The following is a 26,000-nucleotide window of genomic DNA, read 5'->3' on the forward strand; positions in this document are numbered from 1 at the left end:
CAAACTCTTGGGAGAGAGAATCTGAAGTCTGCACAATCCTTTGCGTGTCTCTGAACTGACATAATGTATACATTATTTGTAAGCTTGTTATAAGACTGACAAATCAATGAGCCCTGCCACATCCTGCTGCCCCCTAGCTGTACTATAAACTACTGTTTAAACAAAGGCACAAAAAGCACTAAGACAGAGGCTGATTTAGACTATATATATATATATCAGACTCATAACCCCTTAAAAAAATCTAAAAACATCAAATCATAATTTTACAGGGTTTGTTTTATTTTTAATTACCAGTTAGCCTCTCAGCTATACCAACTTGCAGCATTATCCAGCAACAGACTGCATTAACCAGTCAAACAGAACTGGGTTCAGTTTACATGATACATATAATGAGCTTCATGCAGCAACATTCTCTTAATTTTTCTCTTATTTTTTGTTACGAGAAACTTAAAATACCGCCTTGCAGTGGTATGCCTCCATGCACCACTTAAGTTTCAGATACAGTTTACATCCATGTCCATGAAAACATGGATGCTTCACAAACATCTTCATAATGAAACCAATTCATTCGTCATACCAAGTGACCGTTTAAGCCGAATTTGAAGAGATTTTCTTATGGTGTTCTTAAAATATTGTGCTCACAAGAATTAGACAGACAAGGTCATATTGACCTCGATCTATGACCACCTAAATCTAATCAGTTCGTCCTTGAGTCCAAGTGGATGTTTGTGCCGAATTTAAGAAAATTCCACCATGGTATTCTCGAGATATCGCTCTCACAAGAATGATACAGATGCAAGTTCACAGTGACCTTGACCTTTGACCACCAAAATGGAACCCCTTTATTCCTGAATCCAAGTGGACGTTTGTGCCAAATTTGAAGAAATTACCTAATGATGTTCTTGAGATATCTTGTTCTTGAGACATCGTGTGCACAGTGACCTTGACCTTTGACAGCCAAAACCTAATCAGTTTGTCCTAAAGTCCAAGTTAATGTTTGTGCTAATTTGATAAAATTCCCGCATCGCATTCTTGAGATATTGCTCTCACAAGAATGAAACAAATGCAAGTTCACAGTGACCACCAAAATGGAACCGCTTCATTCTTGAGTCCAAGTGGACGCTTTCACTAAGTTTGATATTCCTTCAAGGTGTTTACAAGATATTGCCCACACAAGAATGGGACAGATGGACAACTTGAAAACATAATGTCTCGGACCTCGGCTACTGATGCGCATAAAAAGTATATATATGCTTCTGCAGGCTGTATAAGGGAAAACCTCCGCGTGGGTTCGAAAGACTATTACCAGTATCTCCCAGGAGCACAATACCATCTTGAACTGTCACACACTGCTTTCATTTTGTGTTTGGGGCCTGAATGGGTGCAGAGACACTCATTGGACGGACAAAGGACGGAAAGAGGCAAACAGACGAGACAAACACAGTGAGTCCCCTTACACACAACCGGAGTATGATTGATGGGAGGAGTGTGAGCTTGTTAGTGTTAATATGGGAACACACTGCCAGACCAGCACGACTCCCAAAAACACTTCATTAGGAGAAAAAATGAAAAGCACCTCCTCGCATAACCCCCCAAATAAAACACATACACACACACACACACACACTTCTGCTGCACACTGGCCCTTCAGAAAGTTTTGTTTGGTTTCTGCACAGCACGCTTCGGCCCTCCAACTGCAGGAGCCCCTCATTACAGCACCAGCTCCCTCGCCTCATTATAAAGAGAAGAAAACCTCCATCGTGCTGCAGTTTTCTGACAGGGCTGAGTCTGTTTGTGGTAAATGTGAATGTTTGTATGAATGTGTCTGTATGTCTCTGTTTGCTCTGTGATCGTCTGTTTGGTACATCTAGTTTGTGCACCTGGTAGCTGAACTTTTGTTAAAAAGTCAATCACAGTTAATCACAGGTAAAATGGGCCAAATTTTGTGAATAGAAAAAGAGCAAAAACAAATATTAACTTTGCAATGTTGTGCAATAATTTAAGAAATCTACAGGAAAACCTACTTGTTCCTTGTAACATGAAGGTCTAAGCCACAAAAACAGAGCGGATTTCCATAACAGAGTTGCGCAAAACTTAAGCACTATTTTCGCAAAGTAGAAAAAATGCAATTACGAGATTATTGCGTTTACAATGAGTGCTGATTTGTATCTTCTCTGGCGATAATCCAAGAAGCATGGCGATGGATATTCAAAACATTAGCGGTTTTATTTCTATTGCAGCCATCTATTGTATTTTATTTTATCAGTGTGTACTGTGGGCTCAAGTGGACATCACTGGCTTGAGACGAGGGTTTTATCTGTATTGGTCTGCCTTTCTGTTTACAGCCCTGCAATGTTGTCTAACTGATCATCAGCAGATAGTGCTATAGTGTGAACAGTTAAATCAATAGGCTGCTGGAGGCAACAACATCATTACTTCCAGTCTTGTGTGCGCTTGCACATTCTCAACTAAATAAGTTAGGTCATAACTAACTCTGGTGTGTGTGGTGGGCTCTTATTTCTGCAGAGTCAGCAGCCTCGTGATGCAACACCAGAGGAAAATATCATAGAAAAAGAGAGTACATAAACAAGTTGCTCCTGCTGTTTTACAGAAAATAATGACTCCTGATTAAATGCATATTTTCAATGCAACATTAACGAGACTGTGTTCTTTTGTTGTTACATTTCATCATTATTCTCTCTCTCTGACTCAGAGATGATGGCACTTCAGATGCAGATATCAAGGATGTGCATTGAGACTAGTGTTATCACGATACCAGAATTTTTAACAGTATAAGTATATCAATATAGATCAATATAGACTGAATCACAATAGCCCTTTAATACAGAGATGGCGCTATAGAACCACTAAGAAGTCACCTCTTTTTGCCACCTGTGCATTTTTATAAAGAACCAAAAAAACAGCTGCATCATGCAGCTTCACTGTGTGATTTTAGACAGCATGCCAGCACCACAGAAGCAAAAAAGGCTAATGGGTCTGACATTTAACATGTCATTAACAATCATTTACCCTCTCTGTTATATGGCAGCCGACCTTGTCCTCTGCCCCCAAACCTCGTTATTTTCCCAATATACTGCATTTTCAGCTGCTCTTGTTCTTCTTTAGGTTAGCACTAAGTGTTTACGGCTTCTTTTTAAATCTCCCCCGGTGGGTAACACACAGGCACTATGTCAGTGCTGTAACTATCTTGAAATGTAATGAAAGGTATGAAAATTATACAGACTCCAGCTCCAAATTGTGTCACCAGCGCAAGATGGCTGTGGCCTCATCAGAGGCCATACGGTGACACCACTCAAGCCTAGTCTCTAGTGATTGGTTCGAGAAAATAACATCTCCCTTCCCCAGGGAAATGCTAGAGTGGACACAATGTCAGACTGTAGATGGAAACGCAGTGTAAAAATTCTGTCCAATATCAGGCAGACATAGTATACCTTTAATGCCTCCTATCTGCTGCAGAATAACACTTTATTTGTACTGGGCAGTTCCCAGGGGGCATTCTGCGTAATTGTGAGCGGGCTGTTAAAAAAGACCATTTAGATCAGTATACCTGGAAAAAATGAAGGTTAAAGTAAAGTTATAACTGCTGTAGCTGGGAGCAGTGGGATCCCAGTGGAGACTGGCCAGTGATGGAGCTCTGTTAACAGGTAGCGCAGCAGCAAGATGTGCTCTGGATTATGAATGAGATAATGTGGGGAGGTAATCCCGTGTGGACAGAGGTGCTTTATGAATACTAACTTTGTCTGTGGGAAGCCTTTTACCTGTCCTTTTGCCTTTACGGCAGGACATTTAGGACAAGGGACATGTGTAATGGACACAAGGTGATGGATGAGCTGTGTTTCGGTAGCCTGCCAAATGAGCAGATCACCTGTTAACATCAATTAGTTTGCACCCCTGTAGTAAAATGAAAACAAAACACAACTGAATCTCAACTTTAGTTGACTTCAAAGGTCAGGACTCTCTTATCTCTGCTGTCTGAGGTGGAGACAATTAATTGTGCTGGCCTAATTTTTTAAAGAGTGTAGGAACTGTTCAAAAGGAATGCAGGATAAACTGTACTAGACAGCAAGTACCATTTTTACTGGGAGGAGGCAGAATACATTATCAAAACAAAGAACAAAAGTTCATAGTCTGACTAGTTTTCCCCCGTGAGGGTAGCGTTTTATGTTCAAAGGCAACATAAACTTAAAAGGGGGAAGAAGTGTAGTATAAGCAATGATACAGAACAGCACACTTTAAAGTCCAGTGTGTAGGATTTAAGCGGATATTTTGGCAGAAATGGAATATGTGTTCTTTGGTGTATAATCACCTGAATATGAGAATTGTTGTGTTTTCATTGCCTTAGAATGACTCATTTATATCTACATAGGGGCCAGGTTTTCTAATTCACAATAAAAATGAAGTGACTTACAATGGAAATTATTTTTGTACTTTTAGTATACATGAGGTGGCAGAATACATAAAACAGCATCAAAATAGAGCTTGTTTATCAAAAAAAGTACATGGATCCCCACACCCCCTGACAGAGGTCCTAGCTAAAATCCTTGCAACATCCTGAAATCATAAAAAAATTCCTTTCCTACATTTCTAAAATGTCCTGATATCCTAGAAATGCTTAAATTCCTAAAAAATGACCAAACATCCTAAAATCCTAGAAATGTCCTGAAATTTCAGAAACATCATAAAATCCCACACCGATAGAACAGACATCAAGACATTGCATACTTTGCACTGTGTTCATCTTTCTTAGATGACAGAGTTGTTGGACCTTTTTACACACAGCAGTTGTGTTGGATTTAAAACTTGTGTGTTATCAATAATGGTTCCCAAGTATTTATATTCAGGAACAATCTTAACATTCATATCATTACATAACAGTAACAGTATGACCAACACTGGGTTGTCAATAATCATATATTTGGTCTTAGACAAGTTAATCTGTGGGTAAAAATCTTTGCACCAGGTGCTAAAGTCATCGACCACAGGACCATGCTCACACTCATTGTTAGTTTAAAGGCTTACAATTACTGTATCATCAGCAAATTTCACTCAATGCTTGTTTTGGTAAGAGCTCCTACAGTCATTAGTATACAAAATAAAAAACAATGGAGACAGAACACAGCCCTGTGGGGAACCTGTGGAAGAGAATAATTGCGAGGATAAGGTGCCATTGACCCGGACACACTGATACCTGTTTGACATTAAATCAACTATCCAGCCAACAAGATTCAAGTTCAAGTTAAAATGAGAAAGGACTTTCTCAGCAAGTAGGTAAGGCTGAATAGTAAAAAAAATTTACCAGTGTTAAGGTTGCATCTTAATTAATTAATTGCATAGCACAAGACTTGAGCACCCGACCACTAATATTATCTGGACCGGGGCTCTTACTGACCTTAGTCTGTTTAAACAGCTTAGCAACTGTTGGGACGTCAATGTTCAAATTAGAGGTATCTTTCACAACAACTGGTTTGATCAAGAAAGTCATCAGAGTTAAATCTCAAGTAAAAACTATTCATTTCATTTGCAAGCAGCTTTAGTCCTAAAAATGTCCAAAAAATCCTAGAAACGTCCTGAAATATATATATATATATATATTTATAAACATATACATATTCATATACACACACACACTACACACACACACACACACACACATATATATACACACACACATATACAGTATATATACACATTATCACATCATATATCATATGTAAAGGTTAAAAGGAAGATGCTACACAGTAAAATAAGCAGCAGAAGGCTTCAAACTCAGCCTTAAGAAGTGAATTAGGTGAAGATGTTTCTGTCACTTACAGGCAGGATGAGGGAGAGCTGGTGCTATTACTCCTGCAGCAGCTGTCACTGCTGCAACTGTTATTATTACTGGGGTCAAACTCAATGAGTTTCACTGAATAATGAACACGGACTGAAGTGAGTTTGTCACTGTGACAACCGCGGCTCAGACCTCCACAGGATGTCCCTTCTCAAACTATTAATATCATGTCTGCCAAATGACAAGGCTGATGTGTGCCACACCATGAACCACCCAGTGAGTTATGATGCTCATCTGGTGACACTGATGTGGACACAAGTTCCAGCTACGAGAATCCTGGAGGGGAATCGGCATAACAGCAGTATCTGCTGCAAAATAACTCTTGAATCCTGTTATTTTTATTTTTCAATACATTTTCATCTGGGTGCAAATAACTACCATTGGGGAAATTTGCAATTTTGCCGGTCCAGTCTATGAGCTTGAATCAGTTTGAATTGATTGATTAAGTATTTCTATTCTATTCTATTCTATTCTATTCTATTCTATTCTATGTCACCAAATCCAACTTGTATTGCATCAGCAATAAGCAGTATGACAATAACTTGGTTTCCATTGACCCTAAAATATGCCAAATTGAAATTGTGACTATAAAATACGCCTAATGGAAAATTGAGAAAGTCAATTTAAAAAAAAAAAAAAAACAATAATAATCATTAATAATAACAATCCAGGCGATTTGGAGAAACCATAACCATAGCAAAACTGCAATGGAAACACTCTTTTGGCTTTTATAGGTCACATGATGCTATGGCTATGAGCTTGTCAGTAGGAACTGACTCCCTCATGATGCAGCAGGAACTACAAGAGCTGCATCACATAACTCTTCAAAAGTTGATTGGATCATGTGCAAGTTTTGAATCCACAATTCCTTTGTGAAATCGTGGACTATCACCTCCTAGAAATCCCTCATAAGTGGCCAGTCCCTCGTATAAGGGGCTTGCTTTTCCATCATTGCTCGCATTACACACCTACGTCGTCATCCCGAAATTGTGTTTCATCGACATTTCAAAAATCACTTAAGTTTTGCGCAAATCTGTAATGGAAACCTGTATAATGTGATTAACATAATATTATTTTTGTTGATGAATATCAACGGTGTCTGACAGGCTGTGAGCTGAGGACAGCAACATGAAGGAGATCAAATTGCAGAAGAGGTGGGAGGAGGGACCAACCCTACCACTAACAACTGAATTAATTCAGCACCACATTAAACAGCCCCGATAATTTGTGGAACCAGGGTGACGTAAGCGTCCTGGTTGGCATACAGAAAAAAGTCATTTCTGAGGCACTCTTTGACACTTCTGCGACAAAGCTGAATATGCTGAACATATCTGGCAGGTGTAAAAGCAACCTGACCAACCAAACTCATAATCTAACTCGCCAAATGATATCAAACAAACTACATACCTCACCAACAAAAGCACCCAGAAAGTTAGCAAAACTCATAGGACACACTATTTACTGACAATGTCAATAATTCATGAAGTCAGACAAACATAAATTTGATTGTAGGCGAAGGGCCCTGAAGTTCCTAAATAATTAAAGCTTTAAATAACTAACAAAACTCTTTTTGGCTCCTGGTGAGAGTCAGCATATTAAATAGGATCTGTTGTGTCTCATTCATTTTAGACAAAACAAAAATTAGAAATGACACATGACTTGAAGAAGTTCAGTTTTCAGTTTCTGTATCAGGTTGTTTTTTGAGCATGCTCCCTTGATGTAAAAACTGGTGGAGAGCCAAAAAGGCGAGCGAGGAAGATGATTGGCTTTCATCTGAAATATTTAGAAACATCCAGGGCTGTTGAACCGATCCAATACAAATGTTTAATTAATTCTATTTGTTTCCTTTCATCTGGGAATACAATAACACTATATTTCTGAGATGAAGACAGTCCCTTAAATAACGTCATAACTTAGTGGACTGCAGATGATATGAATGTAGTTGGAGATATCATGATCTCAGAAGAATAATCGCTGTTAGAAGCAGCCTGGTGGTCAGTGCTTCAGGCTCATTTGCTTTCAGAAAACTAATTATATGGCACAAATGCCAGAGGCTTTGCTATTAGGAGGCTTTTCTCTGGACGCACATCAAAGCTCAGTGCAGAAAAATAATGTGAAAACAGAGACGCCAACACAGAAATACAGAAAAAGGAATATGGGGTAAGTATGAAGACAATTATTGCACCATTAAAACTGCTGATAAATAAGACGCTAACAGAGAGAAGGAAGAGAAAATACATGCAGATAGTGTACATGCTGCTGAGCCCTACCTTGACCTCAATGAAGTCCGGCTGGCCCAAAGCGATGAGCTCTGAGTATGCCTGCATCTCCTCCACGTTCCAGGCCTTCACCAGCGTCAGTCTGTACACCGTCCTCTGTCTCTGGTGATGGAAAGAGAAGAAAAGTGACGCGATAAATATGATGGAGTTTTACTAGTGTTTTCTAAAGTTAGGTTTGCATACAAATGCTACATTAGCTGCTGCGTTATACTGAGGATTCCCTGAGCCGACCTGAAGGTTGAAGACATACTATCTACTATGAGACACCTTTTCAAATTACTTTGTTAACTTCAGCTACGCCAGCTGCCAAAAATGTCTCATCCTTCATATGCAAAATCCTGGAACTCCAAAGCAGTAGGCACATTTACATTGAGCCTGCTAATCTGATTAGAGTGGGTCTAAAAGCTCAAACAGATTAAATATGATCCATATAAACACCTCGGTCAGCGTAAACAGGCCCAAACCGATTCAAATTTCTATCGGCTACAGAGCGATAGTTTAAACCTTTGCATAAACCGATCAAAAGGAAATCATGATGACGCTAGTTCATCTCTGGCTGCGTTCTTTCTGCGCATGCTCCGCCCTCACATAAAGGGGACATGACGATATCTGTTTCTTCACTTCCAAAAAATGGCGACTTCTAAGCAGATGTGGACTACAGTGGAGAGTTTGCTTTTAATCCAAACTCGTAAATAACTGAACATTATTAAATCCATTTTAGCTGTACTTTGACTTCAGCTTCTGCGGGGGGGCAAACAAGACGCTTGACTGTCCTGTAACCATAGTAACTCACTCACTCCTGCCTGGTTGCGTGAGAGGAAAGGGAGAGAGTGCTGTGCTGCTGTCAGAAGTTATCCGTTATTTATTTTTCACTGCGAGAAAATGCACTTGTGGCACGAGAGTGTGTGAAAAAGTGTCAACTGCGTGTGTCTTGTAGTCAATGCAAGAATTAGCAGCCGTGTCAAGTTTCTATATTAATCATTTTTGCGCATGACACACTGCTGCTCCATTTACATGTGTCATCCCATGTAAAAAGTTGACCTGAAATCATCAATTGGAAGAGAAAGTGTGAATGTAAATGCAGCTATCTATGGAGAAAATAAGTTAACAGCAACCAGCACCTTAAAGTGAAGACTAAAAACAAGCTACAAACCACACTGGATTTAAACAATTTTCATCTCTCAAGTGCTGTTTTTGAGATTTGAATATGCATTTGAACTCAGGTACTTGGGATTTTGCTCATTCTGAGTCTGACGAGAAGCTCTCCAAATTATTCTATCACAGTAGGTCCACACTGACACAACTGTTATAGGAGCTGAGGCTTTATTTTCTCAATGCACTTTTAATAAATTTAAGTTTTACACATTTTAATGTAAACCTGCTTTATGTTAGTCCAATCTGCAAGAAAATGAACATAAATATGTCTATAAAAGATAGACTACACTATGTATTTGAAAATATATACAGATTTGAATCAAGGTCAAGGTCAGCCAAGTCTGATCTGGACATCACCCTTTAGTTAACTTTCCCTGGGTAAATAAAGTGCTGGAAAAAGCCCCGCTCACAGTCCAATGGTAGATTAAGGCTATTGTTGTCTCTGTATTGCAGGAGAAAGCGGATTATTGAGACTGATGGAGAAGAAGAAAGACGGGAAAAGACGGGGAGATGAAAGAAGGGGACTGGTGAGGAGAGAGGACATGAGAAAGAAAAAAATACAAAGAAACAAGTGATTGACAATGGGAGAAGAGAGCGCTCTCTCTCTCGCTCTCTCTCTCTCACTGGAAGGTTATCTGTAACACATGGTCCTTTCAGCCCAGTAGGGAAGGGGATAATTGGCCAGTGGAAGCATGGAGGTGAGGTATTTCAAGCTGCCTCGATTCCAAATCCGACACCGAGGCACAGCTCTATCAATCCCCTGGTGCAGCGTCAGGGAGGCCAGGTGGAGGAGAACAGAGAGGGATAAGCGCTGGGGAGGATGGAGATAGAGACCACCATGAAATGGAGACTTAGGAGCAGGGAGCTGAGGCAGGGAGGAGGAGGGGGGCAATGATGGGAACAGAAAGAGAGAATTTATTTTTGGAAACTGGGGAGTAATACACAGCCCATCTTGACATGTACATGTGCAAGTACACATCACATGTAAAACCCTGTGGCGGTGAATTCTAATCATATTAATGCCTAGTCCACATGTACATGGGTATTTTAAAAAAACATAGCTTTTTCCAGTGTTTAGGCCTATCATCCACACACAAACAGTTTTTGGGCACTAAAAACTGACCTTCTGGAAAATGTTTTTTTTTGCTAACTTCCTTTGTTCTATGTCAGAATGTGCATATTTATCTCCGCCTGCATGCCATGCAGCGTGTTGCACGCGGTGTTCATACTGACAGCGTTGTTGATGTGACACTTCTGCAGGGCTAAACACATATTTCACTCATTTATTAAGGTGTGCAACTCCTGACTTATCAACAATACAGCCCTGCAAATGTTTCACAATCAAATGCCTTGTGTCAGCAACCGATGGGATTTTGTCAACAGAGACGTTGTCAGAAGGCTTTTTTTTCCTAACAATAGCAGGGAAGTTTGGTGCTACAGATATATTTGTATTTCCTCATTTCTGTGACAGATGAAGACATTGAAACTGTGATAAAAGGTGGCATAGAGTCAATAAATTTATCTAAACACCATTTTCACATCTATTTCTGCTGCCAACCACCCACGGCACGTGGAAAAAAATTGGCGAGCAACCGTTTCTCAAGATGTGCCGTGGCTGACATGCAGAGATGTGCCTGACCAGAGCTGCTCACACAGGCAGAGTGTGTTTAACTTCACTTCAGTCTCCACTGCGATGTGCCATTGCTGTTGTTGGTAAAAGCCAGGTAGCATACCCAAACACTGTGTGCTGCACATATAACATTTTACTGATTGAAGACTTGCCAGAATGACATCACCACGTCTGATAATGTTACATCTACAGAGTTGAAAGGAGCATTGAGTAATTTCCGTTTGGCGTGTTGAATTAGTATCAACTGACACCTGACTTTGAATTTTTGATTGATTTTATCCATATTACGTGATATGGATCAGAATAACCATACCCAAATCAACCCAGCTTCAGGAAATAACAAAATGACCACATTTAAAATTTGTATTGAGGCTAATGTCTGATCATTTTTTATGTACTTTCTTGATGAAGAAAGTTTCTGGTGTTTTGTATTCTGAGAAGCTTTACCCTTACAATGGCAGTAATTCTTGTACAGGTATTGATCAGTTCAGCTGAGATGTTCCTATAATTTTTTTCCACCCCTGCAGTTACCTTCACATTGATATTTACTTGTCGGCACGGGGTGAAAATTGCTGTAGAAGCAATCAGAGTGCAATGATCCGTCGCCTGTGATTTGCCTCAAGCTGAGTTATAATGAATTTATCCATAGTTTGTTAAAGCATTAAACAAGAGGAAGCCGGCCTATTACATAAAGGTGTAATTGAGGCTCCCTCTGAGAGACTTCACGGCCCACATCTTTCTCAAGGTCGCTCTGCCACTGCGACCAAACTCCATATTTTCCCCTTACCTTGGCTTTTTAGGAACTGAGAGAAACAATTTACACAAAGGCTCTGGTGGTTAGATGCAGCCTGAGATAATGGAATTTCTCTCTGCACACGAGTGATGAAAAGGCACGCAAGGTTATTGAAGGCACTTTTTCTTGGGCACAGATCACACCCTTAATAGAAATGTACACCTCCGGATGTTTTCATTCCTGCAGCAGTGGCAGCCGCAAACTGTTAAAAGTCTTGAGAATCAATAAAAAGCCTCTCTTCCTCATTTGAGTAAAGTGTTAAAGACTTGAATGCTCTCTATCAGTTATTGGCATCTTGCTGTCATCACAGAGGAATTCAGTGAATACAGAGGACATCTCAGTATGAGAGGACTCAGTCAGGCTTTTTATCAGCTCTTCCGAGTCACTCGGAACACAAAAAAAAGATGAGTCTGCACAGGAGGTAAGAATCTGCCACTTCAAACAAGCTGACAGTGAGGTGAAGATAAGCAAATCGCCACAACTGCATATTTGTGCTAACAGTTTACCAAGAAATGAACTTGTGTTGTCAACATTTTTAGTTGTTGTGGATTTTTAGTGCATTTTCAAGGGTGAGACAGCAGTTTGAAAGAGGACTGTACTTCAGATTTTCGGAAGTTTAGTTTCTATTCCGGTCAATGGTTTAAAGATAATGGCTTAACTGCCAAGAAGATTTTTGAGCAGTGACACGTTTGTCTGATGGTTTACTTTGCTTCTCTTCAGTTTACTGCACTGTGTAACAACCAGGTCTGGAGGGAGCTCACTAGCAGCACCGCTTATTTGGCAATTCCTGCTAACACTGTCCTGACCCAACAGCGTGCAGTTAGCGGTGATATATTTAATTTACTCAAGGTATCGTGGCTTGTTCCAAATTTAATATATAATACGACTATTTCACTAACATCGAGTATAAATTGTCATGTTGTTTTTATAAGCCATCAGTGTTTGGGTCCCCTCACTCTCTCTTACGGCTCTCTGCCTCTCACAGACACACACACTAAGCAGGGCTTTTGCAGCGCTCCGATCGCGACTATTTACTGACATTTAGCGGCCACAGAGCACCAGTGTGACTTGCAAATATTAGTAATCTATGAACTGGGGTGCTATTAGTTTGTTGCCCACTCATAGTGAAGGAATCCTCAAAGTTAAGGCACCGCGTTATCTGTTAACTGTCTGCTAACATCCAACTGTTGACCGAAAGCTTCAAGTCCACAGAAAACACATCGACACTTCCTGCCTGAGATGAGCCAAGTCCTTCAAAATAAAAGCACCATAGGACCCGCTCTGATTTATTTCATTATAAGAATACTTGTTAAAATCTCATCATATTATATTATCTAACTTCCAACTTATTTTATTAAACGTTATTATACCAGTAGTGTATTCAACTTAATAGCTACTTTATTTAAATTTATTGTAACTGCAGTTTATTCAATGATTTTTTTGAGTACACTGGTTTAAGGGACATTTAAAACTACTGAGATATATAAAATGCATCACAATATAACCTTAAAATATTGTGATATTATTTTAAAGTTATATTACCTAGCCCTAGCCTCATGTATTTCACAACAATTTTCCCTTAAAAATTAATCAGTTAGTTACTAGATAATTGGTGCTTTTAGAAGCAAAATTAGCTGAAACTGAAATCTCTTGTTTAATCACATAAAAACATTACCTACCACCAATTCCTTAGACCTAGAAAGGGAAGAAGTATGAAATAACTTCTATGCATCCCAAGATCTGTGGTCATATTTTTATGTTTTTATCTGATATCTCACTACCAACAAGCACTTAAATAATTCACTCTGTTGGTGAAAAGCATCTCTTGTCTGCTCAGTTCCTAATCTGAGCATTTCTCTGTGAATCTCAGTTATACCGACTCTTAAAATAACTTTGGCACAAGCACAGGCATGATAATGATGATAATAACAACATCAAAACAACAGCAGGAAAATACCCATCAAATTAATAAAAAAAAAATTATCCCAAGTAATGAAGCTTAGCAAAATTTCCAGTGGATAGTCTAATTTGTTTCACACTCAATTACAGACTAAAAAAGAACACCATTCAATTAGTGTATTTATGATGCAGAATTACTAACAAGAGGTAATTAAATAGACTTTATAAAGCTTGAGGTAATAAGCTGTTCTGACCTGGAAGAGTAAAAAGTGAAATATGTTTCAATGATGGCGACTCTCCTGCACATGCAATGACTCTCACTCTAAGCCGTTTGGGTATAAATGTACAGATTTAGCATTGTGCTGCTGTGGAGCATTTGTTTTACCTTATTTATGGAAATTTCTTTAACTGAACCAATGTAGTTTCATTGAGCAGCATCAACAAAAACATATAGTTCACCCCCATGACTATCTGGCTGGAAACCAAACTAGCTCCATGGGCAGCTTACCTTCTCTCCCAGGGCCCTCAGGCTGTCCAGGAAACGGGGCCAGAAGTCTTTGAAAAGTGGTCGGTCGATCTTCTTCAGACTGTCTTTGGTGCTGGCGTCCACACTAACATACAGCTGGGTGACTGGTACAAGGCTCCTGGAAATTACAGAACATATGGAGGAAGTTAGATTGCCAATTTGCACTTACAGTGTCCATCCATGTCGGTGAAAACATTGATGCTTCACACATATCTCCCCCTCTGCAGCACAGAAGATCTCTACAGTCAGCACAGTTTACAGATTAGTGTCACCAGATTAATATCTGATCAGATGTCTCACCTTCTGATCCTGACATATGATGTTGAATAATGGCCAGAAAAGTCTTTGATTTGATTTGATTTGATTTGAAAGAACAATTACCTTGACCTGTATTTATATTGTCAATGATCTTTGACTATCAAAATCTAACCAGTTCGTGGTTGACATCAAGTGTGCCAAATTTGAAGAAACTCCCTGAAATTGTTCTTGAGTGATGTGGGAGTGAGTGACCTTGAATTTTGACTTTTGTTCACCCAAATGTCATCTATTCATTGTTGAGTGCATGCGTATGTTTGTGCAAAATTTAAGTAAAATCCCTCAAGGCATTTTTAAGATATTTCGCTCACGAGAATTGGACTGACGGACAACCTGAAAACATAATACCTCCTGCCACGGCTATTTGTGTCATACAAAAAGAGGATAAGAATAATCCAGCTTGAGAGAGAAAGACAGTCTAATAAGAAAGGTCGCACATAAATGAGGGAGCAATTGAAAAAAATAGTACAAAAGGAAAACAAAAAGAATATATTTAAAAATTCAGTAAGTTAGTAATCCTCAACATCATCAGAATTCTACATTTTCCCAAAAAACACGTGTATCTCTGTCAGCTCTCTGAAGGAAGGCAGTTGTTCTGCTTTAGCATGAGAGAAAAAATATTTGGGCTGAATACAGATCTGTCCTTCAGCTCTACTCAGTATACCTCTCCTTTTTCATTCAATCATATATATGCAACAACATTAAGTCTATGTAGTTGCGCTTAAACTAACAAATCCATTGCATAGACGGATGATGGCAAATTGAGTGGGCAGGCACCGAGGAAGCTGTGAAAAACCACCTTATTTATATAAATTATTTATACTCTCCTCATCAATATTAAATAGGGAAAGACATTAACTTGTGGCACAATCTGTAAGAGCCGCAGGATGCAGCGGAGAAGTAAACAGAAGCAGTAAAGTGTAAAAGATTCACACGACTGAAACAAGGAGAGCTGAACCCTTTCATGTGTCTTTAGATGGGAGATAAAAATATTTGCTGTGCAAGAGAGGCAATTATGTAAAGATGCAAAAACAACCAATTAGCCAAATGAGCAATGAGACAGAAAGTTTGGAAATTCAGCTCTTTGCACAGTAAATGAACAGATGATGACAGTAGTGCAAAAAGATGGAGGTATTTCAAATAATTTTTTAAACACTGGGGAGGGACTTATGCTTTGTTTTATTGTTTTTTGGCTTAGGGGAGGGGCATACATCTTTAAATGGCTGTATTTTGTATTTATTTTATTGTAGATTTCTAAAGAAAACATGACAGCGTGTTTTCCTTAAAATATTTTCACCTTTTTTCAATTTTTGGTGATTGATTGATTTTGACAGTTGTTTTTTTCCCTTTAAACATTTTTGGCGATTTTTAAAGATTTTGCTTCTTTTTCTTTAAAAAATCCTGACAATATTTAAAGAATACATTTTGGCTTTTTTTCTTTTAATGTTTTGAAAAATTGCACCATTTATCATTAATAATACATAAAACCAGACATTATCATTGGATTTTCAAATGTCCGATGGTCCTTGTTTTACAGGTTTGTGAAACAAAATTCCATGACTTTTCCAAATCTTTCAGGGTATATTTAGAGTTCCAAAACTTTTCCAGCACAGGAAACTGCTATTTGCAAATTGTATGATTTTTCCAGATTTTCATAACCGTACAAACCCTCTAATCAGTTCGAGCAAAAAGCCTTGTTTGTTTCTTGTGTTTTCATAAATCATTTTTATCCTCAAAATACTTTCATATAGTTTTGAAACTTTACATTTATGTGGAGCACATGCATGAAACCAATGGCACTGTGGTGCAGTGATCCGCGTTGTCGCCTCCCAGCAAGAGTGGAAGTTTGCATACTCTCACAGCATCAGCATGGTGTTTCTCCACATTCTCCAGCTTCCTCCCGCAGTCCAAAGACATGCAGGTTAGGTTACTGGTGACCTCAAATGGTGTGAATGTGAGTGTGAATGGCAGTGTTGTGTTGACAGAGTGCTGAGCAGAAGCCGTGGTGCAGGATATAATAATAATGTTGCTCTGAGGTCACTTCAGGACACAATACTTTTCCTGCTGATGCTTACAAACACTCCTGCATCTCAAGTACAAAGTAAAGACAAGTGTGTGTGTGTGTGTGTGTGTGTGTGTGTGTGTGTAGGTGCATAATGTTCATGTCTCTAAGAACTGTGCCTGTGGTGAACTCCTGTCACAGAAACATGGATGCAGACTGTGGCGACCTGAACTCCTGTTGCTGGGTTTTGATTCAAAATGCAGTATTTCAGAGAGGCCAATTGTTTCATTGACATACAGCATCACCCACAGGTCAATCATTAGCCCTTTTATGCAAAGATTGCACTGTAGGGCTACTATTAACACTTTAACACCAGATCAAAGTTTTCTTATGCTGCATTCAGACATCATCTAAACCTCTGAAACCTGAGAAAATTGGTTTGATTTGTTTCAAAAGCATTTCCACAATTCTGGAATTTTTGTAAGTGCAGTGCTTAAGAAGTGGTGGAGTAATATTTTTAGTAATGAGGAATGTGTGCTGTCATGCAGATTTGAACACAACATCTTGTTGTCCAATCAGATTGCTTAGTCGGATCTACTTGTTGTATGATGGTTTAAAAGGCCTAGTTCATCCAAATTTTAAAGCAACCATCTCACTTTTTCTTAGTGGCATCTGCCAGTTTCAGTTCTGTGTGCAAAGGTTTTGGCTTGCGTGTTTCAAAAGTTAAAGTTAATGGAGTTTTGTTCGCTCAAAGCTCTGAAAGTTTAATTTGACGATGCTTTGCTGATTTTTTATGTTCTAAGTCAAACAGAAAAAAAAACTCATTCAATACCATTTTGTTGTATCCTCCTTGTTAAAAGACACACAGCACTTATAACTGAGGATAGTGAACCTTTGATCATTCCTGTGAGGCAACAACTGAACTACTGCGGCACACTCCTATTGCCTACTTTCAGATTCATCCCCCCGGACTTCAAAGAAAAGAGCATGCAAAGGCAGAGAATAAAAATACACAACAGAAACATAATGAGCCAAAACAGAGCGGCTGGATGTATATTCTGAGAAAACACAAACAGGTTGTGTGTGTCTGTACCTGATCTCCTGTGGGAACTGAGCGTTAGTGACCAGGAAGCTGGAGATGTGGTGGGAGTGCAGGAGGCGGATGAAGGTGTTGATTTCGGGGTACATGATTGGCTCACCCACCAGGGAGAGGGCACAGTGTTTGACTGCCAGGCCCTCCTCGTAGCGCTCGGGCTTCACTCCAGGGACGCCTGCAGGTTGAGAGGTCAGCGGCTGAGTAAATGTTTTAATGTCCACCTTAGACTTGTTCAGTGATTATTAATAATATATCAAAATAATTATTAAAAATAAAAAATAAAATAAAATAAAATAAAACATAATAATAAAAATCCAAACGACAATAATTATAACAATCTTAAGTTGTATAGTACATTTCATACAAGGAATGCAGCCCAACGCACTATACAACAAAAAAATTACATGCACTAAGTGCTTCACATGAAAAGACACAGAAGACATAAAGACATAATAAAACCTGCAAGTAAAAATAAAACAAAATAAGATCAAAACAGAATAGATATGATGCATTTTCACATGGATGAGACCCACTTGATAACACTAGTAAAAGTAAGATAAAAAATAAGGATTAAAATAAATAAATAAATAAATAGAATGCACAGGATGCATAACATAAGATGGAAAATAAAACCCCTGAGACAATATTCATAAAAATAAAGCTAAAAATAGTGTATAAAATGCATAAAATTAAGGACAATACAACATGTTAAGGAGGTGCAGCAGTGCCAAATGCAAAGCTGTCAAGTTAGAGATAGGTTTGTAGTTTCCTTTTTAAAAGTATTTAGCAAGGTGGCTTCTCTGATAATAAAAAGAGTGGCCTGACATGTGGAAACATGAATCAAGACGGCAGAAGTTAAAAAACGGTGGAAGTAACAGCATGAGGTCGGGCTATGAAGTGAGGTCAAACTGAGCCATTACATAAAGCCAAACGGGCTCAAGAGAGACGTGTGGCGTTGATGAAAAATGCGCTGAAGAGAGGAGAGGAGAGATAGTGGAAGTTTGAGCTCTGGGAGTCGGGCCTGCAGCCCAGTCTCTCTCTCTTCTCCTCCCTCTCTCCTTCTTTCCACTGGGTGGTCTCGGACTCTTCCAATGTTCAGTGGATCCAGCAGAACAAACTACAGGGGGCTGTAAAATAAACTCTGCAGAAGTTCCTGAGTGTTAGGGAGAAACGTTATAAAGTTTGAAAGACTACTGTAATTAAACTTTAAGATGACTAAATCAAGTGTTTTTGAAAAAGAAGAAATTCATTCATAGAAACATTTACGGCTAAAAAGCATTAAACACAGTACGAACCTCAGCTATAGGCATCAGATTTTGCAGTGAATTAAGACTGACTTTCACACCTGATAACATTACTTTTACTCTTCCTGTTTAAGGTGGGAATGTCACGCCGTTTTTCTGCCTTGCCATTGCTTATAAAAAATATAACTGGGGAAAAAGGTTGAGTGGTCTCGCCTTGAAGCCAGCAGTGGAGGTGGTAACAGCTCTGAATCCATGTCTGTTCAAAAGGAACAGCCAGCAGGAGCAGCAGGAAGGCTACGGGAGTAAATCTGTTCCATCTGATTTTGATATTAAACAGCCAATGAATTTCTCCAAATACATTTTTCCCAAAGATGGTTTCTGACACTGAAGGTAGTTCTCATCACCCTGATGTTTGTTAAAGTATTTGTTTTGATGATAAGTTTTGGTTTTAATGAGTTATTCAATTCTACAAAAAGGGGATATTCTGCCATGATTGACAAGTGTGAAAGCTTATCCACGCGCTCACATTAAATGGGGCTGCTTGCGATTGGTCGGACTGGTATTTTGGTGAGAACATCCCCACCATGGATATTGCTACTGCGCAGACTCTGGCTCTCAATGACATCACGAGCGCAAGACAGCAGCGGCCGTATCGCGGATATTTTAGCCTCACTTAAGCATAGCGGGGGTCAGTGGGGGCATCACGTTCATCTTTATAAACAGTGGTCTTGACTGATAAGACCTTATTCGGTAAGCAATTGAGGGTTTCTGCGTCATCATTCTCAAAACACTGCAGCAGCACAGACACTAGGCATAAGCATAGCAATACTTATGTGCTTTAAAATTATATATTGTTTGGGAAGGGGTGGGTGAATTATGGTATTTGTGCATTGTGTGATTTATGTTATATGTTACATGTTGTGACGGACTTTGAAAACTAATTTCCCTATGGGATAATAAAGGCTATCTATCTAAAAAGATATTAGTGAGGATGAAGCCAAGTCTTATTCTGGGTTTGGAGGAGGGTTAGTGGAGGTAGATGGTGTCAAGTGAAGCACCAGCACAACAGATGATATAAACCTGTTTCCTGCTGCCAGCAGAAAGTATTAAAAGCTGTATGATTTGATGGGGAGAGGGAATAAACATATAGTAAAAGCTTCGGGGGAAAAACTTTCATATGTTGTCAAGGGGATTTAATGTGATACAGCAGGTGCCAGTTAATTTGAGAGTACATGCAGTGAATCTCAATTACATCAAACTTTGGACTGTCGCCTTCATATGCTCCATAACACAGTCTATGAATTATTGATAAGTTTGCAGCATTTGTAAGGTTGAACCATAGAGAGCAACTGTTGCCACCTTTCAAGGACAAATCACATCTCTGAACAGCTGCAAAGACGTCAAAAAAAAACAAAAAAAGCCTCTCCCCCGAGAGAAAACCACTAAACTGTGTTCATATCAGCCAGCTGAGAGAAGTGTTGAAAATCTCATTAAATGTAAATATCTCATGGTAAAATTCTGTTACATTCTCACATATTTCCTTCCGTTTTGGGGGCCTCTCTGTTTCTGAACTGGATCACTCACACAGAGTCTATCAGCGAGAATGAAACACACAGAACACTTTTCGGCAGTAGTGTTCAGTGTCAACGCAGTGCACTCACTTTGGTAAAATTAAACAAGGACACGGGTGCTCAGATGGGAGTGTAGAAGTACAGTATGCATGACTGGAGTGAGACATTTTAAAAATGAAAAGTGCTGTGTTGTTGTAGCTAAGAGAATCACAGAACAAAATATTTAATTCATAAGTTGACTTAGCTGCGAAAGTAAGAACATTACCAAAGCTTCCTCCTGTATGTGTGCAGATGAGCTACATAAAGTAAGCTTTATCATATCGCCCCGAGCACACACTCATGCAGGACAGCTAGTTAACTGCCACCAAAGAGCATAAACTGTAATGTCACATCATCAAGCATTGATGAATGTAAAATGCATGATCGAATAAACAAACCTATCAAACCAACTGCTGTGCAAAAAATGTTTCAATTCTAACGTTTTGAAACAAATTGCTCATAAGTCCTGATACGGATGTCTGAGATCAGATTAGGACATACCATGATTCAGTTTAAGACCAGAATAAAAACTTAAGGGAGAAGGGCCTGAAAAACTTCAGTGACCTCTAGCAGAAAAATAAACTGCATTTTTTTCTCATATTTAAAGGTGAGCAATAACATCTCATAATTAACTGTTGCATAATGTTTAAAACAGCTTTGTGATGAAACATTTCAGCAGTAGATCATCAGGTAGTCAGAGCAGAAACCAACCTGTTTCATCACACTGAAAGGTTTCAGAGGCAACGTCTGGATAGTTCATTGTGCCAGACATTACTAAATTATCACTGTCAATGCTAAATGGAGCTGAAGGCTGCCTAACGTGATTTTGAAGTGCAACTGGAAATAAAATCATGGATGATAAAGACAATATAAGCTTGTGCTTTGCTCCAGTATGTTTCTAATTAGAAGTGCAAAGCTTTGTTTAGTAAGAGCATCTGAAGATATACTTTTCTTATTTTCTATCCACTTTGTGGATGTCTTTTGTTTTCCTCTTCTTCTTTTACTTTAAGTGAACTAAGAAGCAGCTGACTGTCAATGTAGGCTTATGTGCACTATTGTTCCATTATAATAACATCAGGAAATGACATGCATTATAATACATCATGAATATCTGCTCTGAGAATGATATTAGCTATAAAGTGGTCCTTTGAAGAAGATATGTCTCAAAAGCTTTTAGTTTTTGGCATCTATATCAACTCCAGAGAACAACGGCTTCTCTGTGTAATAATGGGATCAGCAGCAGCTCTGAGGTTAGAGAGGGAGCCTTCTGACTGTGAGGTCACAGGCCTTAAAATCACTTTGGCTGGAGGTTCAGTCGTTAAGTCGCCTAAGCAATCTTTGATGTCAATGCTCTGTAGCTTTCACAGTTTGAAAGACGGTCTTTTCATAAAACTGGCCTGTCTCTACAGTTTGGAGATGCAAATACTTTTGAAATTGGGTCTATCTGACCAGAAAAAACAGAGGAAAAGGGTTATGGGATTTGATTTTGCTCAAGAAGTAGAAAATCTACAACTACCAGAATGCACTATGCCGCACTGTACCAATAAACGCTCCTGCTGGTGAGTGATGTAAATGCAAGTTGCTCACCTGAAACACAATACAGTGGCCAGCTGGAAACTAACAATCTCAAATTATAATTGAATAATGACGTAAAATATGTTTCTGAAGACATCTGAGGTGATTGTGGTCCAATGTGTATGATTTAATGGCATCTAGCAGCATCTAGCAGTAAGGACTGTAACCAGCTGAAACTTCTCCCACATGCCAAGCGTGAACTCTTGGTTAGGATTTCTTCTGTTCGGGTTTTTTACCAGGAGGCGAATTATCTACAGAGGTCTCTTCATCTCCAAAACAAATGGCCCAGGTGATTTAAGCCTATGAAACCTGGGCAAATTAGCTTAACTTTTTTAAAAGAATAGGACAATGAGCAACTTGAAAAAATATAGCCAACAAATTGGCAAGAAATTAGTTAAAAGTACAAGAAAATTACCTGAAAATTAGCAGAAAAAAGTAAATTAAAAAAAAAAAACAACCAAACAAACATGAAAGTTAAAGTTTAAAAAACTGTAACTATGCAGTAAAATATTGTCAAAATATTTATTTATGATAATTATAAATATGTAGTATGTAGGAGCATCCCCGAAAGGCTCAGTCGTTCACAAGCAAGGATGGGGAGAGGTTCACCACTTTGTGAACAACTGCATGAGCAAATAATCCAACAGTTTGAGAACAACGTTTCTCAACGTACAATTGCAAGGAATTTAGTGATTTTATCATCCACAATATTAAGATATTAAGATAATATCAAGATTCAGAGAATCTGGAGAACTCTGCACGTAAGCGGCAAGGCTGAAAACCAACACTGAATGCCTTTGACCTTCGATCCCCCAGGCAGCACTGCAATAAAAAACCGACATCATTCTGTAAAGGATATTGCCACGTGGGCTGAGGAACACTTCAGAAAACTATTGTCAGTTAACACAGTTCGTCTCAACATCTAGTTAAAACTCTACTATGCAAAGCAAAAGCCATATATCAACAACACCCAGACACGCTGCTGGCTTCTCTGGGCCCGAGCTCATCTAAGATGGACTGACGTAAAGTGGAAAAGTGTGCTGTGGTCTGATGAGTCCATATTTCAAATTGTCTTTGGAAATTATGGACATCATGTCCAGCATTGACCAGTCAACATCTGTGATGGTATGGGGGTGTGTTAGAGCCCATGGCATGGATAACTTGCACATCTGTGAAGGCACCATTAATGCTGAGAGGTACATATAGGTTTTGGAGCAACATATGCTGCCATTCATGCAACGTCTTTTTCAGAGACGTCCCTGCTTATTTCAGCAAGATAATGTCAAGCCACATTCTGCACGTTACAAACATGGCTTCGTAGTAAAAGAGTGCAGGTACTAGACTGGCCTGCCTGCAGTCTAGACCTGTCTCCCATTGAAAATGTGTGGCACATTATGAAGTGCAAAATACGACAACAGAGAACCCGGACTGTTGAGCAACTGAAGTTGTACATCAAGCAAGAATGGGAAAGAATTCCACCTACAAAGCTTCAATAATTAGTTTCCTCAGTTCCCAAACGCTTATTGAGTGTTGTTAAAAGTAAAGGTGATGTAACACAGCATTAAACATGCCCCTGTCCCAGCTTTTCTGGAACACGTTGCAGGCATCAAATTCAAAACGAGTGAATATTTGCAAAAAAACAATGAAGTTTATCAGTTTGAACATTAGATATCTTGTCATTTAGCGTATTCAAATTAATATAGGTTGAAAAGCATTTGCAAATCGTTGTATTCTGTTTTTTTTTTTTTTTTTACGTTTTACACAATGTCCCAACTTCACTGGAGTTGGAGTTTGTATATCTCTAAGGCAGCACTGTGACATAGGCTACTTGGTAAAACGTGGCTTTTCATTATTTCAGTGTATTGAACACATTAAAATATTGTTTTTTCCAGTTTTATCTACTAATAACTAATAACGTAGTTTAATAATTTTTCCAAAGAGGGGCTGCTAACTATGGTGACCAATACAATAACTGGAATGGCCCAATCTAGAGGTTGTGTTTGGTTTGTCCTTTCTGAGCTCTTGCAAAAACATAGCGGTGCAACATGGTGATGTCTGTAGACAAGGACCTGCCACCTATGTAGATATAAACAGCTCATTCTAAGGTAATGGAAACACAATGATTCTTATTTTCAAGTGATAAAGCATATTTAGTATATCATATTGCATTTAATTTCTGACAATATATCCCCCTAAATCCTACACACTGGTCCTTTCAAAGAGCTATTTGAAACTTCCAGCCACCCAGTCCAACCATATGGGGGGCAGTATTTCACCCTTTAAATGATGTTCTGCTACTGTTCATACAACCGCAATTTAGAGTCATAACTCATAAATAAAGGCAACTCATAACACCATTGTTTACACTAGTTTTGCTGCTTGTAATGGGGATAACGGTCATTTTTCTGGCACTTCTGCCATCGTGGTGTTTCTGACACACTCCCTAATTCACTGAGACTGTAACTTCTACGCTGTATCCATTGACTGGTGTTGACGACAGGTGTTGTGTTGAGGACTGTTTCCCCGTCGATATGTTTCCTCTCCACCTAAACCTGATCCGAACTCTTAACCCTAACCATGACCACCAAGGGGGGCGCTACACATAAACACGGGGGAGGAACTATTCGACAGGGAACGCACTTCGACACAACACCAGCTGGCTCAACTTGTTCATCCTCTCCTGTGGCTCACTAGAGGCTACAGTGAGTCACTGCTGCCTCTCAGGCCAGGATGTATTATTACAGAAGGGACAGCCTGACCGTGGCTGCCTAGCAGTGGATTTCTCTACAATATAACACATAGGCATCCTGGACATAATGTCAAAGGTGTTACTTCTTCACACTGGTGATAGGGTTAGTTCATTTAAATGAATGTGTTAAATTAAAATTGCACAGATCTTACATATAGCCCCTTTAAATGATTTATTCTTCAATTCAAAAACATACCAAAACATTATTTTTTTAGAACAATAAACATTGGCTGCAGTGAAGATCTTGTTTGCAACACTTAAATCCATCTGGAATACAAACACTTTTCCAGTCAGTGTTTGTTTGCTTTAATAAATGTCAGCATTTTGACAACATATCTCAAAACCTTTCAGAGAAAAGTCTGCTGAGGGAATACTTACAGGATGATCAAAATCCTGTTTTCACTGAGCTTTGGGCGTGTAACATGTTATCTTCAGCCAGCGCTGGTAGAGCAGCCAGGGAAAATAAGTCCCTCATGTATTACTACAAGTAGTGTTATTGGAGCCCAAAAATGTGGCTGCAGCACTAATGTTTCTATTATAAACCATAACATACTGTAATTCCAGTTTAGCTGGTGTTCAACAGGATCCCAAGTAATGCTACAGCTCAAAAGTTGATGACTTTTGGGAAAATAAAGAGTTGTGACACAATGGAGGTGCCAGATGGGGAAATTAAATGTGTGTGTGTATGTGTGTGTTGAGAGGAGACTGATGAGGCAGTAAAGCAGAGTTGAGAGGGAACAGCAGACAGAGCATCAGATCTCCACTCTGCTTCATTACGCATAAAGGTATGAGGTCATGAGCCATAAAACCAAGATGCAAAGTGTGCATGACAAAGACGTTGTGTTGTGTTTGCTGTAATGTTTATAACTACAAGAGGGATTAAAATTCATGACACAGCTGATGTCCAGACAGACTGCAAGAGACACAGAGTTGTTATACTAAGAGGAGGAACAGGACGTGCTGAAGGACGAACCTCTGAACTGTCGAATCATGCTCTGGTGCTTCTCCAGTGAATCCTGCAGAATCTTCTCAGCAGGGTCCATCTTCCAGCGCCACTCTGTGCCCACTGGGTTGGTGTGGTGTCTGTTAGTGGAACACAAAGATAAACAGATAAGAAATAACAGCAGATAACTTAAAATCACTCGTTAGACTCTCTGCAATGCATAGCTTTGCACCACACTATAACTCTGTTCCACAGAGTAGAACTAAAACATGGTGATTCTACTTTTAGCCATTATGCTCCAAAACGCTGGAATGCTGCGGCAGAAAATTTCAC

General features: G+C 39.2%; 1 protein-coding gene across 1 annotated transcript in view; it reads right to left on the reverse strand.

Annotated features, from left to right (window-relative positions):
• tyw1 (tRNA-yW synthesizing protein 1 homolog (S. cerevisiae)) overlaps window positions 1-26,000 on the reverse strand; it is a 79,909-nt gene that overhangs the window by 23,516 nt on the left and 30,393 nt on the right. Inside the window, exons 11-14 of the mRNA XM_042487317.1 lie at window positions 25,698-25,807; window positions 17,544-17,721; window positions 14,116-14,251; window positions 8,122-8,232 (exon numbers count right to left, since the gene is read on the reverse strand). Of these exons, the coding sequence (XP_042343251.1) occupies window positions 8,122-8,232; window positions 14,116-14,251; window positions 17,544-17,721; window positions 25,698-25,807 (535 nt within the window). The remainder of the gene's footprint in view (window positions 1-8,121; window positions 8,233-14,115; window positions 14,252-17,543; window positions 17,722-25,697; window positions 25,808-26,000) is intronic.

This window comes from Plectropomus leopardus, chromosome 5 (genome assembly GCF_008729295.1).
Source record: "Plectropomus leopardus isolate mb chromosome 5, YSFRI_Pleo_2.0, whole genome shotgun sequence".
In the NCBI taxonomy this organism is placed as follows: Eukaryota; Metazoa; Chordata; class Actinopteri; order Perciformes; family Serranidae; genus Plectropomus; species Plectropomus leopardus.